This window comes from Porites lutea, chromosome 3 (assembly GCF_958299795.1).
Source record: "Porites lutea chromosome 3, jaPorLute2.1, whole genome shotgun sequence".
Classification (NCBI taxonomy): Eukaryota; Metazoa; Cnidaria; class Anthozoa; order Scleractinia; family Poritidae; genus Porites; species Porites lutea.
The window spans coordinates 26,488,011-26,510,658 of record NC_133203.1 but is presented as its reverse complement, the minus strand read 5'-3'; the positions used below and the strand labels follow the sequence as shown (position 1 = coordinate 26,510,658).

The window sequence follows — 22,648 nt, the reverse complement described above, 5'->3', positions numbered from 1 at the left end:
TTTACATGAATTTTCTCTTTGCTAGCACGCAAAAAGTATCAAGTCGTAACCTCCTCATAGTTTTCCCTGCTCAGCACGTTGGTCGTGTTTCTAAACAAGTTCAAACTTGGCTGTTGTTGCTTTGTTTTAGATTCAGAGATAATAGGGACCAGATGTACTGGCCTGCAAGTAAAAGGTACTCAAAGAGTAGCCCAGAACAACTATAATTCCATTTTGATCGAAGCAATAGTCTAATGATAATTACTAAGATTTTAATATTAGACAATGGAAAGAATTCCAGTCCCTCCAGAAAATTTAACTATGAGTAGAAATTTGAAAAATATAAGTCTTTCGCTAAAGATTTCTACAGTTTATCTAGAAAAGGATTAGTAATTAAATAGTCTTTCAATTTTCCCGCTAACCAGCTGCCTTGGTATTCTTTTTCGTCGATCAATAATCCGCTCCAACGAGGCTTCCTTCGTTCTCATTACTACTTAAATACTCGTGAATCTTTGGTACTTTCCTTTTTCATAAATAGGAAAGTGAATTTAAAGTGAATAGTCCATAGGATAGCCCGCCATCGCACCAAGGCGTCCCTTACAAAGTCAGCGCGCTTACTCCTGGATCATTTGTATACCCTTTTGTACCTTTCCTTTTTTGTTTATTTGTTATTGTGAGTTTTTGTTTGTTTTGTTTTCCTTTTCATTTTTTCTTTTCATCATAAAAATTAAACCACAATGCCTCTTTTAGGCAACGAGTCAGTTTTTAATAGGGCACTGGTACCAGTTCTGTGGTAGAATTCTCGCCTGCCACGCGGCCCGGGTTCGATTCCCGGCCGGTGTATTTATTTTTAATGTTTAATGTGGATAAAAACAAAATTAAAATAAAAATAGTTAATAATAATAATAATAATAATAATAATAATAATAATAATATATTGATAATAATATTTACAGAAAAGATTGTTATCGTCCAGTTATCTGGCTAATTCAGTAATAACTAGGGGTATAGAACAAAAGATTTTTCACAGACTGGGATATCCGATGTACACTACAGGAAGTAGGACAATTATTTTCGGCTTTTGTTTATCGCGTGTTTATAGGAATTCTCCTCTACTAAACGTATGCTCCACTAAAACTATTGATCGATATTCTCTTCTCCATCTTTGCAACTTTTCCATTTACCATGACGTAACCACTTAAGGCAGCAAAAAAAATAAAGCAGTTTTACCTGTTCGTATTCAAGGATTTGGGATCAGTTCTGGATCGCTGGTTTGATACGATGGTTCTCACAAACAAACACATTCATTCGAAGAAGCTGTCGTGTGTTACTTATCATTTTCTTGGTTTACTTATTTTCGTGTATCTTCGAGTCCTTTTATTTACAATATGCTTTAGATAAAAGTTCCAAGAAACCCCTTAGCTAAACATTTTTCCCTTTTCCATTTGAAGTAGAGTTATTAAAACAAAAAAGAAATTAAGAATTGAAGCTTTGTGTTGTTCTAAGGTCACTGTTTAAAGTGTTTAGCAGAAACAGGTCACCCTTACTTTCACGGAATTTAATCACATTTTATCAAGAGTAAAGAGATATATGAGGTAAGGTGGCTGTTCCCAGCGAATCCGAAGAAATACAAAGCATCAACGGCAGAGCGAAATGCTGCAGCATTACGAGACTAGCTGTGTTTTTGTGATCCGTGCTTCCTGCTCTTTTATTGGATAGCCAATATTAAGTTCCAATCTTGTTTTCCTGCTTATTTGCACTTCCATTTATGGCATTAATATTTAAAGTTACTAAGTTGTTCCTAGTTTCTATTTCTTTCTCGAGCAGCTAAATATTTATTGCAGCCACCTATTGAATAATTTCCGGCCTTGTTAAGTGGGTAATCAGTACGTGTGAGTAGTCAACTAAAATTTTGTTCAAGCTCCAGCTAAACAAGCCAAAAACATAGGTGTGGTTTCTATTTTTAATCTTTACACCATCAGATAATTTTCCCACTGACCCATGGACATGCACGTTTTGTTTGTTCTGACCATATGACTAAAAAATGCGTAATTTAAACAAAAGAGAATTTTAAGACGTCGATACCATGTTACATGATAGATAGTTTTTGCTTCGTTTGTATTGATTATGCCTTGTTCGAGTTTGTTCGAGTTTGTTCTGTTTTTAACATGCCAACTATTCAAGATGACCTCAGTTAAATGTTTAGAGTGCATCTACTTCTGCAAGGTCGGTGGTGTTAAGTATTAAATTAGAATTTTGATTCAACGCCAGCGAGTCATGCCAAGTCCTTTAGATTGTTTTCTTTCATCATTATTTTAAGGTAATGGGTGTTTATATTTTACATTCCTTGAAGGTTGGTCTGTGACTGGTTCTTTTCTGTTGTTCAGATGCTTAAGTTATTAGTAATGAGCTCTACGCAAGGATGAACAGAGTGAAAAACAAAACAAGAGAAATACTGAATCATGATAAGGACTGAAACACTATTTTACGTACATTCAGGTCATTGCTAGTAATTCTTGTTTCTTACAAGTGAATATACTAAAGTCGATCTCCTTTGTTAGTAATCTCATGGTTAATTCGAACAGGTTTTTATTGACGCGTACGCGTGCAGAGTACAGAGAATAACCAGTCAGATCAAGGACATTAATACATAGATATCCATAATCTGGACTTCAACAACATCAAAATTTCGATAGTTTTGATACAGTTAGCGTCGTTGTTTTTTCTCTTTACCACGCCAAAAATTTAGATCCAGGTCGTGACCTCCACAAAATCCTTCCTCCTGCAAATTATTTCTTGTTTATTGCACCTAAACACCCAAGCTCAATGAACAACCATAAAAATCTCAGTATGTGATCGTAAAACCAATGTTGCAACTGCAATTTCCCTTGATATCGGAAATCTCCAAGAGGAGATGTTTATTCATGTGCATTACAACCCCAGCTATACAATTTCTAATTCTAATTTGATAAATTGACTTGATAAGACATTACAGTTGAACATCTATCGTTTACTAGTTCTGGCCAAATCTATTCCATTGTAAGTATGATTTTCAATTGCTCACAAATTCTTAGTTGATAATTATTTCTTAATATTATGCGACTCGTCAATAAAGTCAATACAATAGGTGAGAATCTGAAAACTAAAAAAGAACTGAAAGTGCTATAACTAGTAGTTTACTCAATTAAGAGTCGGTCTCAAAATACACTGGTCACTCTCTTCAGTGGTAGAATTGCCACGCGGAGGCTTGATAGTGCTCTTGATTATGATCTCAAAGGTAAAGCGATTTTTGAAGATGTGAATCCTGTCGAGTCATGTTGGACTCAAAGTCCATGGGAATACCTCGTACCGTAGAGTAGAAAAGCGATCGTTTGAACTCTGCAGAGGCTCTCTCCTTTGGGCTGTTTTTGAATTTTTGCGGTGATCATGTGCGCAAAAAAAGAGAGAGTTTGTTGGTTTCTTATAGACGCTGATAGTAACGCAGGGAAGCGCCTCGTCAAGTTCGCTCGAAACTATAGGGGAGCGATCATTGACTATGGGGGGGGGGGGGGAGGGGGGGAGGACTGGTAATTTTTGGGGAGGGCTGCGATATTTTGGGCTCCCATTTAGGAAGGGCTAAAATTTTTCTGGGCCCGCATTTAGGGGAGGGTTACAATTTCTGGGCGCCTTTGGGCGATGTGCGCGTACTATTAAATGGGTTTTGTGCTACTAAAATATTGAGCACTGCTTGAAATACGATGGCCGTGGAAGTAGTATTAACAGAATTGCATACTCAAAGCTGAATCGCACGGTTAAAAAGCACTCTGATTGGCTGGCGATGAGCAGTGACTTCACGCCCAATCGCTTCCAATTTGCTTGACTTTGAAATGGCTTTGAAAGCAGCACACGGTTTTAGTTTGGCTTTGTTGTTTAATCAGCGTCATCGTCATGTGCTTTTCCTGTCTTATAATACATCTGAAAGGCAGATAATTTCATGAAAGCCCTTCTTAAAACGAGCCGCAGTCAAAGGTGCACGGATAGTTGATGACATGTTATTATAACTGAAAATGTATTTTTTCATGTTATGACTGGTACTCGATCTGTATTTGTTTTTTTAACTCATAGTGGTCCAGTTTATACTAATCCGTCTTTTACAAAACTCAGTAGTAAGGAGCGCATTTGAATGTGTTCCAGTAGGGGCCAGAGTCATCTGAACTGCCACTGTCGTATGGTTTCATTGCATTGCCCGAGTGAATATCAAAGGCACTTCCTGATTCCTCCTCCTGACATTGTACAGTGGCATCATCATCACCGGCATCATTATTTACCAATTAAGTTTTTCTTTTTGTTAGTTTTTTTTTTGTTAGTTCAATAAGCACACAACAGTTCAATAGCCACACAAGTAGTTTGAAACCTGCGGAAAGAGAGTCAAAACAAGGTTTCATCCACCGCTAACCGTTATGTTTTGTGCTTTATTAACGCGCGCTCTGTCGGTTTATTTAGTTTCCGAATTTTTCTCTGCACCCAGTTAGCTTTCCCTTTTCAACGCTCAATCTCTTTCCAGGTCTGTTCACTGTGCCCCTGATATGAATGACAGACCTTCTGAGCAGACTAGAACTTCTTAATTAACATCAATCTATGTTCCTGTCTATATTAGTGAGCTCACTAAAACTTTATAACAATAATGTACCATAGCTATTTGTAAATTTAGTTCTTGTATCGTTGCTAAATGAGTATTTATCACTTACTTAATGCTACACATTCTAATTAAAAAATATCTAATGAAGTTGTGGCTATTTTTTCCGCGGCTACATGTACTTTACGCTCAATGAACTAATGTCTGGTCATTGAACTACTGGTGTGGTTATTGAACTGTTCGGTGGGTATTGAACTGTTGTGTGGTTATTGAATTAACAAAAAGAAAAAATTGGGTCTTGTAGATATTGTGAATACTAACACTTTTTTATTGCAATGAAAAATTGTCCCAAAGTTACGCTCATGTGGATTCTCACAGTGCAACATTTGAATACCCAAAATGTTATTACAGGGGAGGGTTACAATTTTTCGGGCACACATTTTTGGAGGGGGCTGGATTTTTGGGCTGTTAACCTGAGAGGGGCTAAAAGAATTAGGCCCTCGATTTTGAAATAATACCGGCCCTCCCCCCCCTCCCAATAGTTAATGACCGCTCATTAAACTTGAAGAGCAAAGTTACAATCAGGGAAGAAAGGAAGCAAGAGAAATGAAGTTCTTCCTCCTTTCAGTATCTCCGGTGTGAATCCCTCACGCTTTCCTCTTTAATGTAGAGGAAAGTACGTAAGAGACTGAAAGTAGAGAAAAGGGAAAGATGACTGGGAAAGAGTCAGGTAGCTGAAGGACAAAAAAATAAATAAATAAATAAATAAAAATAAAAAAAAAACCAGTCAAATCCCTTCACAAGAATTGAAGCTTATCATTTGGAAGGTATTATGTCGTCATCTCACGAAGGTGTCCCAGACCCTGGTAGTGCACTTACTGCTGGATTATTTGTATGCCCTTTTTGACCTCGTTTTTTCCATCATATACATTTAACCAGAGTGTCTTCATTAAGGCAACGATTGGCTCAACAAGGCACTGGTGGTTCAGTGGTAGAATTCTCACTTACTAGGCGGGAGGCCCGGGTTCGATTCCCGCCGGTACGTCAGTTCTCCTTGATATTGATGAAAAAATGTGAATGACACTTGTCAGAAAAGTCTTAGCTACATAGGACCGGATAAAAAGGTGTTATTTTTGTAACACTATTCCTAGGTCTGACTGTTTATTTCGCATCTAATAAAGAAATAAAGGAAGAGAGAGAAAAAACAACAACAACAACAACAACAATGGCTTGTCGATATTCTTTTGCGTTTTTCTGTGATTGAAGAAAATCGGAGTCTTTGCGTTACTTCCTCGTTTTTAATATCTCATAAGTTGAAAAGCTTAAGGCAGACAAATGCTCGCATTCAAGTGTTTATAGGATCAGTTTCGTATCGCTGATTTGATTGGGGATCACTCCTCATCAAAGGCAAGTTCAGTTTAAGGCTATTGTGCGCTATACTTATCTCTCTTTTTTTTTTATGGTTAAGTTACCTTATACATGATATATCTTTGAGTCCAGTATAACGAGTGGTGCATACTTTCGTGATTTTCATCTCATTTTATTGATAATGTAGGAACAAAATGTGTATCCCGGAAATAACCTTCCACATTAAGCCAAATGCAATGACGGAAGGGTTGAAAAGGAAAAACAACTTATGTAAGAAGGGACGTATGAAGATGTACGAGATTTGGTAATAAACTGTATTATCAATGAGAAAAAATAGCTTCCCACCTTTTTTTAACTGCAACTTAAAGAATAACCAAGTATTCCTTACACGACCTATAACGATATAGAATTTAGTACTGGGGGTGGGGGCTGAGGGATTAAGCCTGGTTGTGTTACCAAGGAAATGGTCTATTTGGTCTAATGGAAGTTTCATACTCAACTTTTGCTTTTTTTTTCCTTTTCAATTAAAATTATGCCAACTTTATCCTCACGTGATCGCACACAATTGGCCAAACATGAAGTCATATAGAAATGGCAAATAGTAGTTCTACAATGCGAAGGCAGGAGTTTTGTGGACATAAGCGGGAGAGTATTTTTTCATAAAAAAACATAATAAAGGCCTTTGACATTCGGCGTTTTTATACTAAGGACGCATTATTTGTCTGGGCGAACTTGGGCTAACATTCTTTAGTTCGTCTGGTTATGCGTCTCTAATATAAAGACGGGCACAACACGCATTTTGCGTCCAGACAAACTACCTTTCATAGTGCGTAGTTCAACGAAGGAAAGTTCGCCCAGACGTTTAAAGCGTCTTGTGCCCGTCTTTGTACTTGAGACGCATAACCAGACGAACGACCAATGTTTGCCCAAGTTTGTCCAGACAGATAATACGTCCTTAGTATAAAAACGGCCATTGACGTTTGGCTGGCTAATGCTCTTGAGCCGGCGAAGCTTACGCTAAATTAAATTGCCTCTGCACGCGTTATATTTTCAGTCTATATTTGTATATGGTTTTCTTAACACACACTCACACAAAACTCAGTCCTCGCAGGAAAAAAAAAAAAACTTCTTGGAAAGCTAACCCTTTTAAATTTCTTTTGGAAACCACGGAAAGGAGGGAGAGCTCTTATTAGGACTGGGGCCTAGATACTTCTTCTATCATTATCCGGGACACTGAATTCCAGCCAGTGTAAGCATTACCCAAGGTGCTGCCACTACATCGTCCTACCCATAATTCCACTCTAACCGCTCCTTGTGAGATATTTTCACAATACCCCTTAAATGACCGATGATGGAACAGATCAGGGTTCCCAGATGACCAGTCGTTGTAAACAGCGGCCTCAATCGTCATTGGTCCACGGCATTCGTTTCCATTGAACTTGAAATACCACCGGTTACACTTAGCATCACCATAGACATACATGTTTCCCTGGAATGAGACTCTGAGCGCTGTGTCCGATTTCAACTTGTTAAAGGCACAGTCCTAGAAAAAAAAAAAAAAACGATTAAAATGTCCGCAACTTTACTAATGCTAGATAACACAAAAATTAATATATAAAATAACAGCGAGTCCACAAATTCTTATTTGTAACGAACTTTAAGATTTCTTTTCTTTTTTTTTTTTCTTTTAGCCCCTGAAGAAGGTTTGTTTTCAAACCGAAATATTGAGCAATTTGTTTAAATATATATATTTTTTGTATTATTCTCTTGTCTACTTCTTCATCGCCTTGCCGTAAGTATACGTTTGCCGTTTCAAATTTTTCTACAAAAATTAATGCCGGCCAGCTGGAGAAAGGTTGATTGGTGATGAAGGCTGAGACAATGAGGTCAAGGTCATAGCTGTACTTTTAAATTTATCTCAGAAAAACGGATTTTCGATCTCTTTCCACCTATGGACATTATCTGTGGTAATTATAAATAGTTCGTGTTTAGTTTTTAGTGCGTTTCTTGTTTACCTTAATCTTTCCGCTATCAGCACCGTTGGCTGATTTCCACACACATTGTTTCCAGTTGGTTTGTGGTACTACACTTGCTTGACTTGCTTTGGCGCTTTCTCCTTTCTCTCCTTTGTCTCCTTTTCTTCCTTGATTTCCCACAATGCCTGGCTCTCCTTTCATTCCCACAAGCCCCGATTCACCTTTCATTCCCATATTTCCTGGCGGTCCGCTCTTCCCGGGAGGCCCTTCGCGCCCTCTGTCTCCTCTTGGACCCTGCACTCCTTGCGATCCCTTATCACCAATTTGCCCTTTTGGACCTTCTGTTCCCTGGAGTCCCTGCGGCCCAGGCACGCCGGGCATTCCCGGCATGCCATTTGACCCTGGAATGCCTGGAAAACCATGACTCAGTATAGATTTCTGAAAGTAAAGATGTGTAATTAAAAAGACGAGCCATGGCCTATTATAGGTGTACGGGCCGGGGGGCGGGGACTGCTGCAGGCCCCCCCAAATTTTTGGCAACTCAGATTTTTTGGGCAGAAAGAGAAATTTGGGCAAATTTGGTTTTTAAAGAAGTTTCAAAATCTTTTTATTATATCGAAGAGATAGATGTTTTCTATTTAAACCAGCTACATTCACAAGAGACAGTAATTGGCTAGCACGTTATGACTTTCTGGTTATTAGTGAAGGGACATTTTCGTAGTTTTGTAATTGTTGGGCACTGTGCTGCACTGCACTAGCTGGTGTGGGGAATTTATTTATTAATTTATTTTATTAATTAATTTATTTTATATTTGCCACATAGAATAAATATTATAGAAAGAAAATGAAGAGATATATATATTATTACTAAGATTGCACAATTTACAGAACAGGAAAAGTTAAAAAAAAAAAAAAAAAGTTCAAAATTAAATGTAATATTAAGTGACTTAACCGCTTTTTGCAATATATAGAGTGGCGAGGGAGCCCAATAGAAGCTAAATAGCTTGTAGAAAATTGGGCTCCTCATACTTAATTATGATTTAATCTAAGCTGCCATATCATGGTCGGGCGAGTTTAATTTATAGCTCTCTCGATGAGGTACTTTTTTAATGAGGTCTTGAAACGAGAGTATCTTGTCAGTTCCGTAAGATTACGGGGAAGGGAGTTCCATAGTTTAGGTCCTAGATGAAGGATTATGAACTGTTTAATGTTTGTTCTACAGACATAAGGTCGGTAGTTATCAACATTTCGAGTATTATATGTGTGTACTTGGCGATTAGTAACAAAAGTGGTGTTAAACGTATCAGGAAGGAAGTTATTGTGATATGAGTACATAAAACACGCAGCAAAGAACGCATTAATTTTAAAAATGTCAAGGATTTTTTAAGAGTCCGGAAAAGAGGTGCAGTATGGGCAAGATATTCAGCTCCACAAATGATTCTGACAATGCGTTTCTGTGGGTATAGAATCTTATTCAAATTGGATGGATACGTTGAGCACCATGCAATTTTATTTATAGTAGTTAAGATACGGGTAAACCAATGTATAGTATAAGGTTAACAAAGATTTAGAATGAAGAAAGAAACGTGCTTTACTTATGAATGATTCCTATATAATTATTGTCTTTCAGACTTTTTAGTAGCATGATTTATATGATATTTCCAAGAAAGATGCCGATTTAATTAAACACCAAGAAACTTTGTCACTTCAACTTTTTGCACAGGAATGTTATCTAGCGTAATTGTATCACTAACAGCAATGTGTTTTTGCCTGGGTCGAAAAAGAATATAGCTTGTTTTGGCGACATTGAGTGATAATTTGTTTCACTCTAAGCCATTCAGATATTTTTGATAATTCACAATTCATGACACGAATGAGCTGGGTAGGATCTTTATGAGAATAAAAAAGGCTAGTATCATCCGCGAATAAAAAAGTCTTTAACAGATTAGACGCATTAGGGAGATCATTAATATAAATAATAAACAAAAGAGGTCCTAAAATTGATCCTTGGGGAAAACCACACACAATTGGTTCCTCTTAAGAACATGCTGAAGTAAACTGAACAAGCTGCTTCCTGTTTGTCAAATAGCTAGAGACCCAATTAAAAGACTGCCCTCTAATACCATAGTGATCGAGCTTATTGCGCAAAATATGGTGATCAATAGTGTCAAACGTTTTCGAAAGGTCCAAGAAAACTCCAGCAGTCGATTCTCTGTTATCGATGGCAGAAGCAATATTATTAACCAACTGAATCAATGCCATATACGTAGAATGATTTCTACGATATCCAAACGGATTTTTATAAAGAAGATTAGGATATTTTAAGTATCTATAGATACGATTATAAACTACTTTTTCGTAAAATTTAGAAAAAGATGGAAGAATGGAAATGGGCCGATAATTTTCAAGCTTTTCTGGATCACCACTTTTAAAAATAGGGAGAGCTTTTGCGATTTTTAGGGTATCAGGAAAGCACCCACTTACTAAAGATAGCTTAATAATTTCAGTTAAGGGTTTAACAATGATGTCGATACTGAGTTTAATTATTCTCATTGGAATATTATCCACCCCAGAAGCTTTATAAGAGTTAAGACTATGTTCTATGGCTTTACGCTTATCAGCTGCGAGACGCTGAAATTCCAAAGGTGTTTGTGTGGTTTGGCTTAAGAAACCTCTGAAGTTAGCAGTGGAGGGTGAGATCCCAGCTGCTAGATTGGGACCAATGTTAGAAAAATACTTGCTAAAGCTGGTAGCAATAGAAGTGAGATCTGAGATAAGCTCAAAACTACTTTTAAAACAAGAGGGGTAGGTTAGTTTAGACTTGCGTTTATTAAGTACCTCATTAATTACTTTCCATGTAGTTTTTGTATCATTTTTGGAGGCTACAAGGTTATGATCATATATATAAATCTATATATTTTGTCTCACAATCCGTATTAGGTTATTTTAGTTATTTTTAAAAGTATTATAAGTCTTTTCAACAGCGACACTTGGGTTCAAAGAAATTGTTTGTAACGTTTAGCTTCTGTTCTTATGGATTTCAAAAGGCTTTTACATGTAGTGAGCCAAGGGTTACGACATGATTTTGAACACGATACTTAACTTGAATGGTTTTGGTAGAAATGTTTTTGTTATATAAATCACTGAATTCATTAGCAAAAGATTCAGAGGCTGAACTGGCATCTGATTTATCAAGATTCTCCCAATCAACACGTTCTAAGGAGGAACGAAAATTGTTTACAAGACAAGATAAGACAATGCTTTATTTGGAGTCTTATACAGTCCTATGTACATCGACTTTTTATCCAAATAATTTAAAATCATAACACACATTGCAAGTAACGTTATTAGTGGAAATATAATCAATAAGAGAGGTGGTGTTAGATGTTATACGGGAGGGCTTTGTGATCGTGGGGTAAAGTAGGTGAGAAAACAGAAGCTCCACAAATTCTCCTGTAATTGCATGTAACTCATGCCGTAAAAGATCCGTAAATTAAAATCGCCCATGACATAACAGATCTTATTCTCTCTAGAAGTAGTGGACAACAATTTTCGCAATGAATCCAAAAAGTTATTTACATTTTCATCGTGCGGTCGATAAATAGTGCCAACTATGACAGTGTCGGAGCGAAGAACGTTTCCACCGCGTATGGCATATAACATCAGCCGGGGTCTGAAAAAGAAGAAGTTTGAATTACGAGAAGCCAGGGCACTCAGACGAACGCCATTGCGCCACCTTCAAGCCCTTGTAGGTGAACACGCAAAACACAAACGCAGCTGACACCGGAATCGCACCACCGTATAGCCTGCGTCACACACGTGGTTTAACCCCTGTTAGTAAAGCCTTTTCTGCCCCCCTCCACAACCCCCCCCCCCCTCCCCCACCACCAACGGAGTGAACGAATTACCGGAAGTGCGTCTCAAATTTCCTTTTATCTTCATTGGTAAATCGACAATGGCTTTTTTAAAAGGCCAATCATGGCGCGTACTCAACAAGGATATCAGCGCTGTTTCACAGACGGACTTAACCAGAGTACAGTTTCGTTTGTGGCGCAGGCTTAACATATTTACATTTACTATGCGTCCATCGACAAGGCGCTGTCCAACCTTCAGCTCAGGTTTAGCGGAAATGATCAGTAAATACTCTGTGCTTTGGGAAACATCTCTCGTAGTGAAACACCTGATAACGAAAGCTTCTCCCGCGTTGCTAAATTTTACAAAATCGACGGCGAGATATCTCCAGCCTGAGCAGAAAATGTACGCGAGTTTTCGTCGTGTGCGCGGATTAGGCTACATGACTGTTCCAGAAATGCTGAAGACAATGCACGAAAATGATCTATTTGATATGTTTCCAGTGCTTCCTAATGCGGTACATATCCTTAGACTGATGCCTGCTACATTTTGTTGTGCAGAACGATCATTCAGTGCGTTGCGTAGATTGAAAACGTATCTCCGCAGCTCACCATGGGCAACAACGTGTCAGTAACATCGCACTTATTAACACTGAAAGGGCATATGCCGAGTCAACAATCATGACATGGATCTTATCATTGCTATTTTCGGCCGTCAAAATGGCAAAGACATCGTTTTATGATGTGTTTTATTCGCTCATATGATAGATTCATATGTAAGAATACTTTCGATTGCCCGTACGCCTATGGGCAAAGCGAGAATGAAAGCGTCCATTTTCAGTTAGCAGTAAAGAACAGCAGGAAGTTTTAATCAAAATTCACGAAAACCTGTTTAATCCATAAATAACTAAGCAGGAATTTTATATCAAGGATTATTTTAGTAATGCTACTTATATTGATAAAAACGGTTTGACGAACTCCCAGTTATCCCACTAAGCAAAAGAAAATAAAGAAAGAAGAAAAGAAAATAATAACAGTAATCAAGATGATGATGATGATGATGATCGCGGAATCGAACATCGTCGTCATGACATGGTGTTTTTAGATAGAAAGCTACAATCCCGGACAAAACTACTTGAGAATTTTTACCCCTCCTTGCACACTATGTAACACAACAACACTATTTCAAAAACAACTGATTTGCGGTACCAAATTCCCCTTCCCCCAGGTCAATGTTGTTTCCTACAAATGTTTAAGGATCAGGGTTGCTTTAGAACACACAACAACATTGCTTCCAGGGGGAGGGGGGAAGGGAGGACGCGGTACAGCGAGAATGTTAGGAAAAATGGTCTGAGAATGTGACATTTTCTCAACAGTTTTGTCCAAGATTGTGTGTACGGTGTTTTGCGTTTTCCAGCACGAAAATTAGGAATGACCAAAGGAAATGGTATTAATAAAAAACACTTTACAGAGGCTGTTTTGGACACGAAGTTTTACACCACATGATCTTCTCATAGAAAAGTACGAGCTCTTTTGGCGTTTTTTAGAGTACCTTGCGAAAACAGAAAGATTTTGCAATAGTGCTATAACGCGTGCGCATTGTTACCTTTTGTCCTGTTGTTCAGAGATGGAAGGTTTAGAAAATTCGCAAAGTATTTTATCGTTGTCAGAAGAGTTCGAAGAAGACCGAGATGGCTCTTCTCTTAGTAGCCAAGACGTAAGGAGTGTTTATCTCGTGACATACAGTCAAGCCGATATGGACAAATTTGCCAGACGGGAAGATTTTGCAAGTGCAGTAGTAGAATCGTTTTCTCAAGGACGTGCCAAAGTAAAGCACTGGTCATGTTGTTTGGAAGAACACAAGGATGGAGGATTACACTTTCATCTAGCTATAAAACTAGACCGAAATCAACGTTGGATATCATCGAAAACATATCTACTTGATGTGTACGGAATAAGCGTTCACTATTCAAATCGGCATTATAATTATTATAGTGCGTGGAAGTATGTTACGAAGTCCGACGCATGTTACATCGAGAGTGAAGGACATCCCCGTCTAGATGACACGGAGCCACAGACAAGCTCTGCAAGCCGTTCGAGACGTCAACGTCGGAAAAGAAGTCCTGGAAATACTACTAACTCGGAAATATCAAGCGCGGACGACGAGGAGGAAGATAGCGACGGGAAGTCCACCGCTAAGGGGAGGAAAAAAAGGAGGAGACTTACCGCCTATGAGGTGGGAGAAATAATTGTTCAAAGAAATGTCACAACTCTTACAGAACTTCAAGCCTTAGCATTTGAACAAAAAAAAGAAGGGAAGACGGATTTGGCGGAATTTTTAGTTAACCGCAACCCAAAGGTTGTCGCCGATGTATTACAAACTGCTTGGGAGATCGAGAATGCGCCCAAGAAGTTGGCACGGTCGCGCAAAAGTCGCATGGACCTTCTAGAGGATGCTAAAACTGGCTCCTGTGTAACAGGTTGTAATGGTGAGTGGTTAACGTGTGCGCAACAAATTTTACACAACAACGGCATTTCTCTGGAATTTTTCCGCACTGCTGTGAAGGATTTACTGGTCAACGGGCGTGGAAAGTACAAAAATATTATGTTAACAGGTCCAGCAAATTGCGGGAAAACATTTTTATTGAACCCACTGACAACTATCTACGACACATTCAGCAACCCTGCAACAGGAACCTTTGCTTGGGTTGGGGTTGACAAAGCAGAATGCATTTTCCTCAACGACTTGCGCTGGTCTCCTCAATTGATCCCATGGCATGATTTCTTGCTTCTACTAGAGGGTCAAACTGTACATCTACCCGCCCCGAAGACCCATTTCTCTAAGGACATTACTGTGAAGTCCGATACACCGATTTTTTGTACTACTAAGTATCCAATTCTCTTTCTCAAAAATGGCGTGCTAGATCACCGAGAGACTGAGATGATGAAAGTACGGTGGAACTTGTTTGAGTTGAGTTACGTAATCCGTCGGGAATCGCAGCGCGTGATCTCATCTTGTGGGAAATGTTTCTCCGATCTGATACTAGGTTAAACTTTCAGGGTTAGACAAACTTTGTTCGTAAAAATCGGTTAACTTTTTAGGACAATAGCATACATAGAATAATATCACGATTAACAGAACATTGAAACGGTTAACACAATTTCACTGAAATAAGTGAATGACCTTCTAATTCTTTTATATAGAAGACGTTGTTATTCGTTGTTAATCGTTGCCAATTTTCATAGGGTCTTTCAAATGTCCTGTTAATCGTTCCATATCATAGATCTTCTGAACAGAAAGAGGTTAGGAGGCCACTGTCGCAACATTTATTATCTGTTTGTTTCTAAATAACGAATCTATGCTGTAATTTTTTTCGGTCTAATGTAAATATGAAGCACAGGAAAATAGTGGCAGTGTTACACGTCACGCGATAGTGCATGTTGTCACGTTGTTGCGCGTGACATTATAGTTTTTGCACTCGCTACAATGTCTAAAAGAAAGTACACATTTCAATTTGTAAAGTAAACATTCGAGTTGAGTTAATATTTAATCCTCTGTCCATGTGATTGTTTTATCAATTGTAAGCGGTTATTCATAGACTCGATTGTCTTATCAATTTCTGCGATAGAAAAATTATTTAACGTTGTTGTCACGCGGTCTGAAAATTCACGGAATGTTTCATGTGTTATGTTTTGTTTCAGTGCTTGCTGCCTCAGCTTCTCTCTCATGGAATGAAATAAATTTTCAATGGGATTGACGTCCGGACTGCGGGGAGGAATCTTCAGTTGCTTTGCTTTTAAGGCGTTCAGAGCTCGGCGTACACTGCCAGAATTTTGCACCGGGTCATTATCTTGTACAAAAATACGTCGGCCTTTTTTCCCCGCTTTCCGAAACATCTCAGGAAACTTCTCCCTTACAAATGCAGCAAAGGTTGGCCCGTCGAAGTATTCGTACGGATGACACATTAACACTCCCTTTCCGTAGCTTATGGCAACCATCAACTTCAGTACCTTTCCCCCACTCCCCTCTTTTGAACCTTTCGCGGTACAACCCAGGCTCAGTCCTTCGCACTTCTTTCGCCATATACGCCCCTTAGGTGCTCTCGCTTGATCTGCGGGATTGCGTTTATAAAACAGACTTACACCATCGAGGTAAAAAGCCACTTTCGAAATCCACACATCCGCAGAATAGTTGCCCTGTACTTGCTTTGCGAATATCCTGCGTTTCCTCTGATCTTTTTTAGTCATCAGGCCCTTTTTGCGTGCTTGTAGATAGTAATAGCCGTTTTCGTTCAAACATCGCCGTACAGTTCGATCGCTTACCTTCTTCTTACTCAACCCGGCTCTCTGCATTAACCTTTTCGCGCAGAAATTTCCTTCCTCTTCCCTTAAAACAGGAATACACCGCAGTAGATGTCTTTCATCTCGCGTAGTCAGTTTTTTCGGCCGCCCACCTGGATGTTTTACAGGCGTTCGTGTACAATGTTTCCGCCCTCCTATTTTTGTTTCCTTCAACCTATAGATGGTAGCCGCTGAAACTCCTGTTTTGCTGCTAATATCCTTAACGGAGACATTCTTATCATGTACTAAATATGCAATGTATGCCCGTTCCTCGGCGCTTAAAGCGCGCGTGAAAACCATGGTCAGCCAACAAATTCAAGAGCGTTCACGACTGACGATTTGAATACAATGCAACGTACAAAAGACTTTTTTAGTGATTAACTTCTGTGAAGTCACTAATTTCTCATCAATTATCTCATTAACTGTAAAATGTACCTAATATATAAAGGAGAGGCTTATATAACCACGCTACATGCGTCAAATCCACAACTTCAGTCAAATACAATCCCGGACAAAACTACTTGAGAATTTTTACCCCTCCTTGCACACTATGTAACACAACAACACTATTTCAAAAACAACTGATTTGCGGTACCAAATTCCCCTTCCCCCAGGTCAATGTTGTTTCCTACAAATGTTTAAGGATCAGGGTTGCTTTAGAACACACAACAACATTGCTTCCAGGGGGAGGGGGGAAGGGAGGACGCGGTACAGCGAGAATGTTAGGAAAAATGGTCTGAGAATGTGACATTTTCTCAACAGTTTTGTCCAAGATTGTGTGTACGGTGTTTTGCGTTTTCCAGCACGAAAATTAGGAATGACCAAAGGAAATGGTATTAATAAAAAACACTTTACAGAGGCTGTTTTGGACACGAAGTTTTACACCACATGATCTTCTCATAGAAAAGTACGAGCTCTTTTGGCGTTTTTTAGAGTACCTTGCGAAAACAGAAAGATTTTGCAATAGTGCTATAACGCGTGCGCATTGTTACCTTTTGTCCTGTTGTTCAGAGATGGAAGGTTTAGAAAATTCGCAAAGTATTTTATCGTTGTCAGAAGAGTTCGAAGAAGACCGAGATGGCTCTTCTCTTAGTAGCCAAGACGTAAGGAGTGTTTATCTCGTGACATACAGTCAAGCCGATATGGACAAATTTGCCAGACGGGAAGATTTTGCAAGTGCAGTAGTAGAATCGTTTTCTCAAGGACGTGCCAAAGTAAAGCACTGGTCATGTTGTTTGGAAGAACACAAGGATGGAGGATTACACTTTCATCTAGCTATAAAACTAGACCGAAATCAACGTTGGATATCATCGAAAACATATCTACTTGATGTGTACGGAATAAGCGTTCACTATTCAAATCGGCATTATAATTATTATAGTGCGTGGAAGTATGTTACGAAGTCCGACGCATGTTACATCGAGAGTGAAGGACATCCCCGTCTAGATGACACGGAGCCACAGACAAGCTCTGCAAGCCGTTCGAGACGTCAACGTCGGAAAAGAAGTCCTGGAAATACTACTAACTCGGAAATATCAAGCGCGGACGACGAGGAGGAAGATAGCGACGGGAAGTCCACCGCTAAGGGGAGGAAAAAAAGGAGGAGACTTACCGCCTATGAGGTGGGAGAAATAATTGTTCAAAGAAATGTCACAACTCTTACAGAACTTCAAGCCTTAGCATTTGAACAAAAAAAAGAAGGGAAGACGGATTTGGCGGAATTTTTAGTTAACCGCAACCCAAAGGTTGTCGCCGATGTATTACAAACTGCTTGGGAGATCGAGAATGCGCCCAAGAAGTTGGCACGGTCGCGCAAAAGTCGCATGGACCTTCTAGAGGATGCTAAAACTGGCTCCTGTGTAACAGGTTGTAATGGTGAGTGGTTAACGTGTGCGCAACAAATTTTACACAACAACGGCATTTCTCTGGAATTTTTCCGCACTGCTGTGAAGGATTTACTGGTCAACGGGCGTGGAAAGTACAAAAATATTATGTTAACAGGTCCAGCAAATTGCGGGAAAACATTTTTATTGAACCCACTGACAACTATCTACGACACATTCAGCAACCCTGCAACAGGAACCTTTGCTTGGGTTGGGGTTGACAAAGCAGAATGCATTTTCCTCAACGACTTGCGCTGGTCTCCTCAATTGATCCCATGGCATGATTTCTTGCTTCTACTAGAGGGTCAAACTGTACATCTACCCGCCCCGAAGACCCATTTCTCTAAGGACATTACTGTGAAGTCCGATACACCGATTTTTTGTACTACTAAGTATCCAATTCTCTTTCTCAAAAATGGCGTGCTAGATCACCGAGAGACTGAGATGATGAAAGTACGGTGGAACTTGTTTGAGTTGAGTTACGTAATCCGTCGGGAATCGCAGCGCGTGATCTCATCTTGTGGGAAATGTTTCTCCGATCTGATACTAGGTTAAACTTTCAGGGTTAGACAAACTTTGTTCGTAAAAATCGGTTAACTTTTTAGGACAATAGCATACATAGAATAATATCACGATTAACAGAACATTGAAACGGTTAACACAATTTCACTGAAATAAGTGAATGACCTTCTAATTCTTTTATATAGAAGACGTTGTTATTCGTTGTTAATCGTTGCCAATTTTCATAGGGTCTTTCAAATGTCCTGTTAATCGTTCCATATCATAGATCTTCTGAACAGAAAGAGGTTAGGAGGCCACTGTCGCAACATTTATTATCTGTTTGTTTCTAAATAACGAATCTATGCTGTAATTTTTTTCGGTCTAATGTAAATATGAAGCACAGGAAAATAGTGGCAGTGTTACACGTCACGCGATAGTGCATGTTGTCACGTTGTTGCGCGTGACATTATAGTTTTTGCACTCGCTACAATGTCTAAAAGAAAGTACACATTTCAATTTGTAAAGTAAACATTCGAGTTGAGTTAATATTTAATCCTCTGTCCATGTGATTGTTTTATCAATTGTAAGCGGTTATTCATAGACTCGATTGTCTTATCAATTTCTGCGATAGAAAAATTATTTAACGTTGTTGTCACGCGGTCTGAAAATTCACGGAATGTTTCATGTGTTATGTTTTGTTTCAGTGCTTGCTGCCTCAGCTTCTCTCTCATGGAATGAAATAAATTTTCAATGGGATTGACGTCCGGACTGCGGGGAGGAATCTTCAGTTGCTTTGCTTTTAAGGCGTTCAGAGCTCGGCGTACACTGCCAGAATTTTGCACCGGGTCATTATCTTGTACAAAAATACGTCGGCCTTTTTTCCCCGCTTTCCGAAACATCTCAGGAAACTTCTCCCTTACAAATGCAGCAAAGGTTGGCCCGTCGAAGTATTCGTACGGATGACACATTAACACTCCCTTTCCGTAGCTTATGGCAACCATCAACTTCAGTACCTTTCCCCCACTCCCCTCTTTTGAACCTTTCGCGGTACAACCCAGGCTCAGTCCTTCGCACTTCTTTCGCCATATACGCCCCTTAGGTGCTCTCGCTTGATCTGCGGGATTGCGTTTATAAAACAGACTTACACCATCGAGGTAAAAAGCCACTTTCGAAATCCACACATCCGCAGAATAGTTGCCCTGTACTTGCTTTGCGAATATCCTGCGTTTCCTCTGATCTTTTTTAGTCATCAGGCCCTTTTTGCGTGCTTGTAGATAGTAATAGCCGTTTTCGTTCAAACATCGCCGTACAGTTCGATCGCTTACCTTCTTCTTACTCAACCCGGCTCTCTGCATTAACCTTTTCGCGCAGAAATTTCCTTCCTCTTCCCTTAAAACAGGAATACACCGCAGTAGATGTCTTTCATCTCGCGTAGTCAGTTTTTTCGGCCGCCCACCTGGATGTTTTACAGGCGTTCGTGTACAATGTTTCCGCCCTCCTATTTTTGTTTCCTTCAACCTATAGATGGTAGCCGCTGAAACTCCTGTTTTGCTGCTAATATCCTTAACGGAGACATTCTTATCATGTACTAAATATGCAATGTATGCCCGTTCCTCGGCGCTTAAAGCGCGCGTGAAAACCATGGTCAGCCAACAAATTCAAGAGCGTTCACGACTGACGATTTGAATACAATGCAACGTACAAAAGACTTTTTTAGTGATTAACTTCTGTGAAGTCACTAATTTCTCATCAATTATCTCATTAACTGTAAAATGTACCTAATATATAAAGGAGAGGCTTATATAACCACGCTACATGCGTCAAATCCACAACTTCAGTCAAATACAATCCCGGACAAAACTACTTGAGAATTTTTACCCCTCCTTGCACACTATGTAACACAACAACACTATTTCAAAAACAACTGATTTGCGGTACCAAATTCCCCTTCCCCCAGGTCAATGTTGTTTCCTACAAATGTTTAAGGATCAGGGTTGCTTTAGAACACACAACAACATTGCTTCCAGGGGGAGGGGGGAAGGGAGGACGCGGTACAGCGAGAATGTTAGGAAAAATGGTCTGAGAATGTGACATTTTCTCAACAGTTTTGTCCAAGATTGTAGGATGGTGTCATATAATTGTTATAGTAGTCCCTGGGGTTGGGGTGAAAGCAAGGAAACGCCTGTCAAGGAGTTACCAAAAGGGTTAAAATGTAAAAAGGAAAAGTCGGGAAAGCGCAAGGATTTAAGAACGAAAGTTGCTCGGCTGAGGAATGTAAATGCTTCATAATCACGCAATAGTTGGAGCTTTGGTTATGGTGACAAATACAAATTCTTCAGACTAGGATAATAATAATAAAATAACAATAATAATGAAAATGATAATGATGATGATGATGATATGATAATAACCAAATAATAATGATAACAATTATAATTATAATGAAAATTAGATAACGATAATAATATCAGCAATGATATTAATAATATTAACGATAAGTTAATGATAGATTTTTAAAACCAAAAAATCTTAAAAGCTCTTAAAGAGAAATTCCCTTTTAAAACAAAGCTCAGTCTCCTCGCATTTCATTTTGCTGATTGCCTTCATAGACAATGCAACCCTAAAAAGGATACCTCCGTCCTCAATTCAATTGACATGACAAGGCCGTCTATAGATACCCGTACGTTATTGAGAAACTGCGAAATAAATTGTCTAAAACTGGGTAGATCAGAACAATCCGTAAGACCAACTTTTGGGGCCAATTTTGAAACACAGACTTAACCACAGAAGAGTCGAAGCTGGCATTTTTATTGTGCAAAATATAATAAACCCCGTTGCAGACCTTTTTGATGCGATTTTCTTTTCCACTCACTGCCCAAGACCCAAAACTATCAGCTAAAACAGAAAAATTGTTTCATACCTCGCATAAATCTTTTAACTCTGCGGTGTTTTGTTGCTGAGGTGAGGTGGTTGTTCCCAGTGAACCGCCAGAAAAAGAGAAAACCAAGAAAACAGCAAAATACTGAACCATCATTAGAGCTCAACCAGAACACTGCGATTACTGAAATCAGTGCTACGTGCTCATCGGTTAAATAACAAAAATTTGTTTTGTTTCTGTTTTAATGTTGCTGGTTACCTCTTTATTTTATTTCCTTTTATGGTAGAAATATTTCTTTGTTTTCCTTCTCGAACAAGCTCCCCTTTTAAAGTGAGTCGTTATACGTGCGGGTATAGTTTCAATTTTTATATATTTATCTATTATTATATTTAATTCACCATATCATTTACCGCATATCTTTTACCAACCATATCATTTACCTGTGCACGTTTCGTTTGAGTTCGATTTTCCTTTTGCAGTAACCTTTTTTAAACGATCTCATTACACGTTTGCACGTTTGAGAACTTGGACATCGCACTGAAACAAATGCATAATTTTAACCAATTGAAGTATCTTTGTTATGTGCACGATATTTGTTGCCTCATTTTTCTTGATAATGCCCTCTTTTCTTTTTTAGTTCTAACCCGCAAAAAATTTAAGGTTGCAACCTCTTGAAAGTACCCACTTCCAGGTGGTTGGTGCTTATTATTAAATCACAATTTTAATTCAGTGCCAGCCACGCAAGTTCCAACCTGACAAAGTTCATAAGTAATATTCTTTGAAGATTCTGTTGCTAAGCATGTCATAAGTAATGAACTCTTAGCAAGGAGAGAATACGGATAAGTGACAACAAACCAGTTAAAATCAAACGCTATCAATGCCAAGGCATAATGTTATTTATGTCGATACAAGTCTTTCAGACGGTTTTCAGGGGCTGTCTCGCTGCATAGTTGGTCATTTGACTCGTGTTAACCTAACCTCTCTTTCAAGAGGTAATCATTTCCATCGCTCTATTAAGGGAGCGTCCAACTGTAAACATTCCTGTGGTCGCTTTCTCTTGCTTTCACCACGGCGATTACATCTAGGAGCAAAAAATATTTCTCTCCCCAGCGTCCTCCTTTGCCATCTGTCGGGAGACCTTTTGGACGTTTATAATATAGTTTTGCAATTGGGCGAATTTCTAGCCCCACCATTGCTAAAAACAACAAATTGTTCAGAATTATTGCTGTTAACTAACGCGTCTTTGTTTGACAATC

The 22,648-nt window shown here is 39.0% G+C and overlaps 1 protein-coding gene across 1 annotated transcript; it reads right to left on the bottom strand.

The window, feature by feature from the left end:
* Positions 1-7,151: 7,151 nt before the first annotated feature.
* Positions 7,152-21,547, bottom strand: LOC140930815 (uncharacterized). Its single transcript, XM_073380528.1, has 3 exons — positions 21,435-21,547; positions 7,978-8,376; positions 7,152-7,505 (listed from the first exon to the last, which is right to left on the bottom strand). Exons 1-3 carry the CDS (start codon positions 21,543-21,545, stop codon positions 7,152-7,154), a joined length of 864 nt encoding a protein of 287 aa, XP_073236629.1. The 5' UTR covers positions 21,546-21,547.
* Between the last annotated feature and the right edge of the window lie 1,101 nt (positions 21,548-22,648).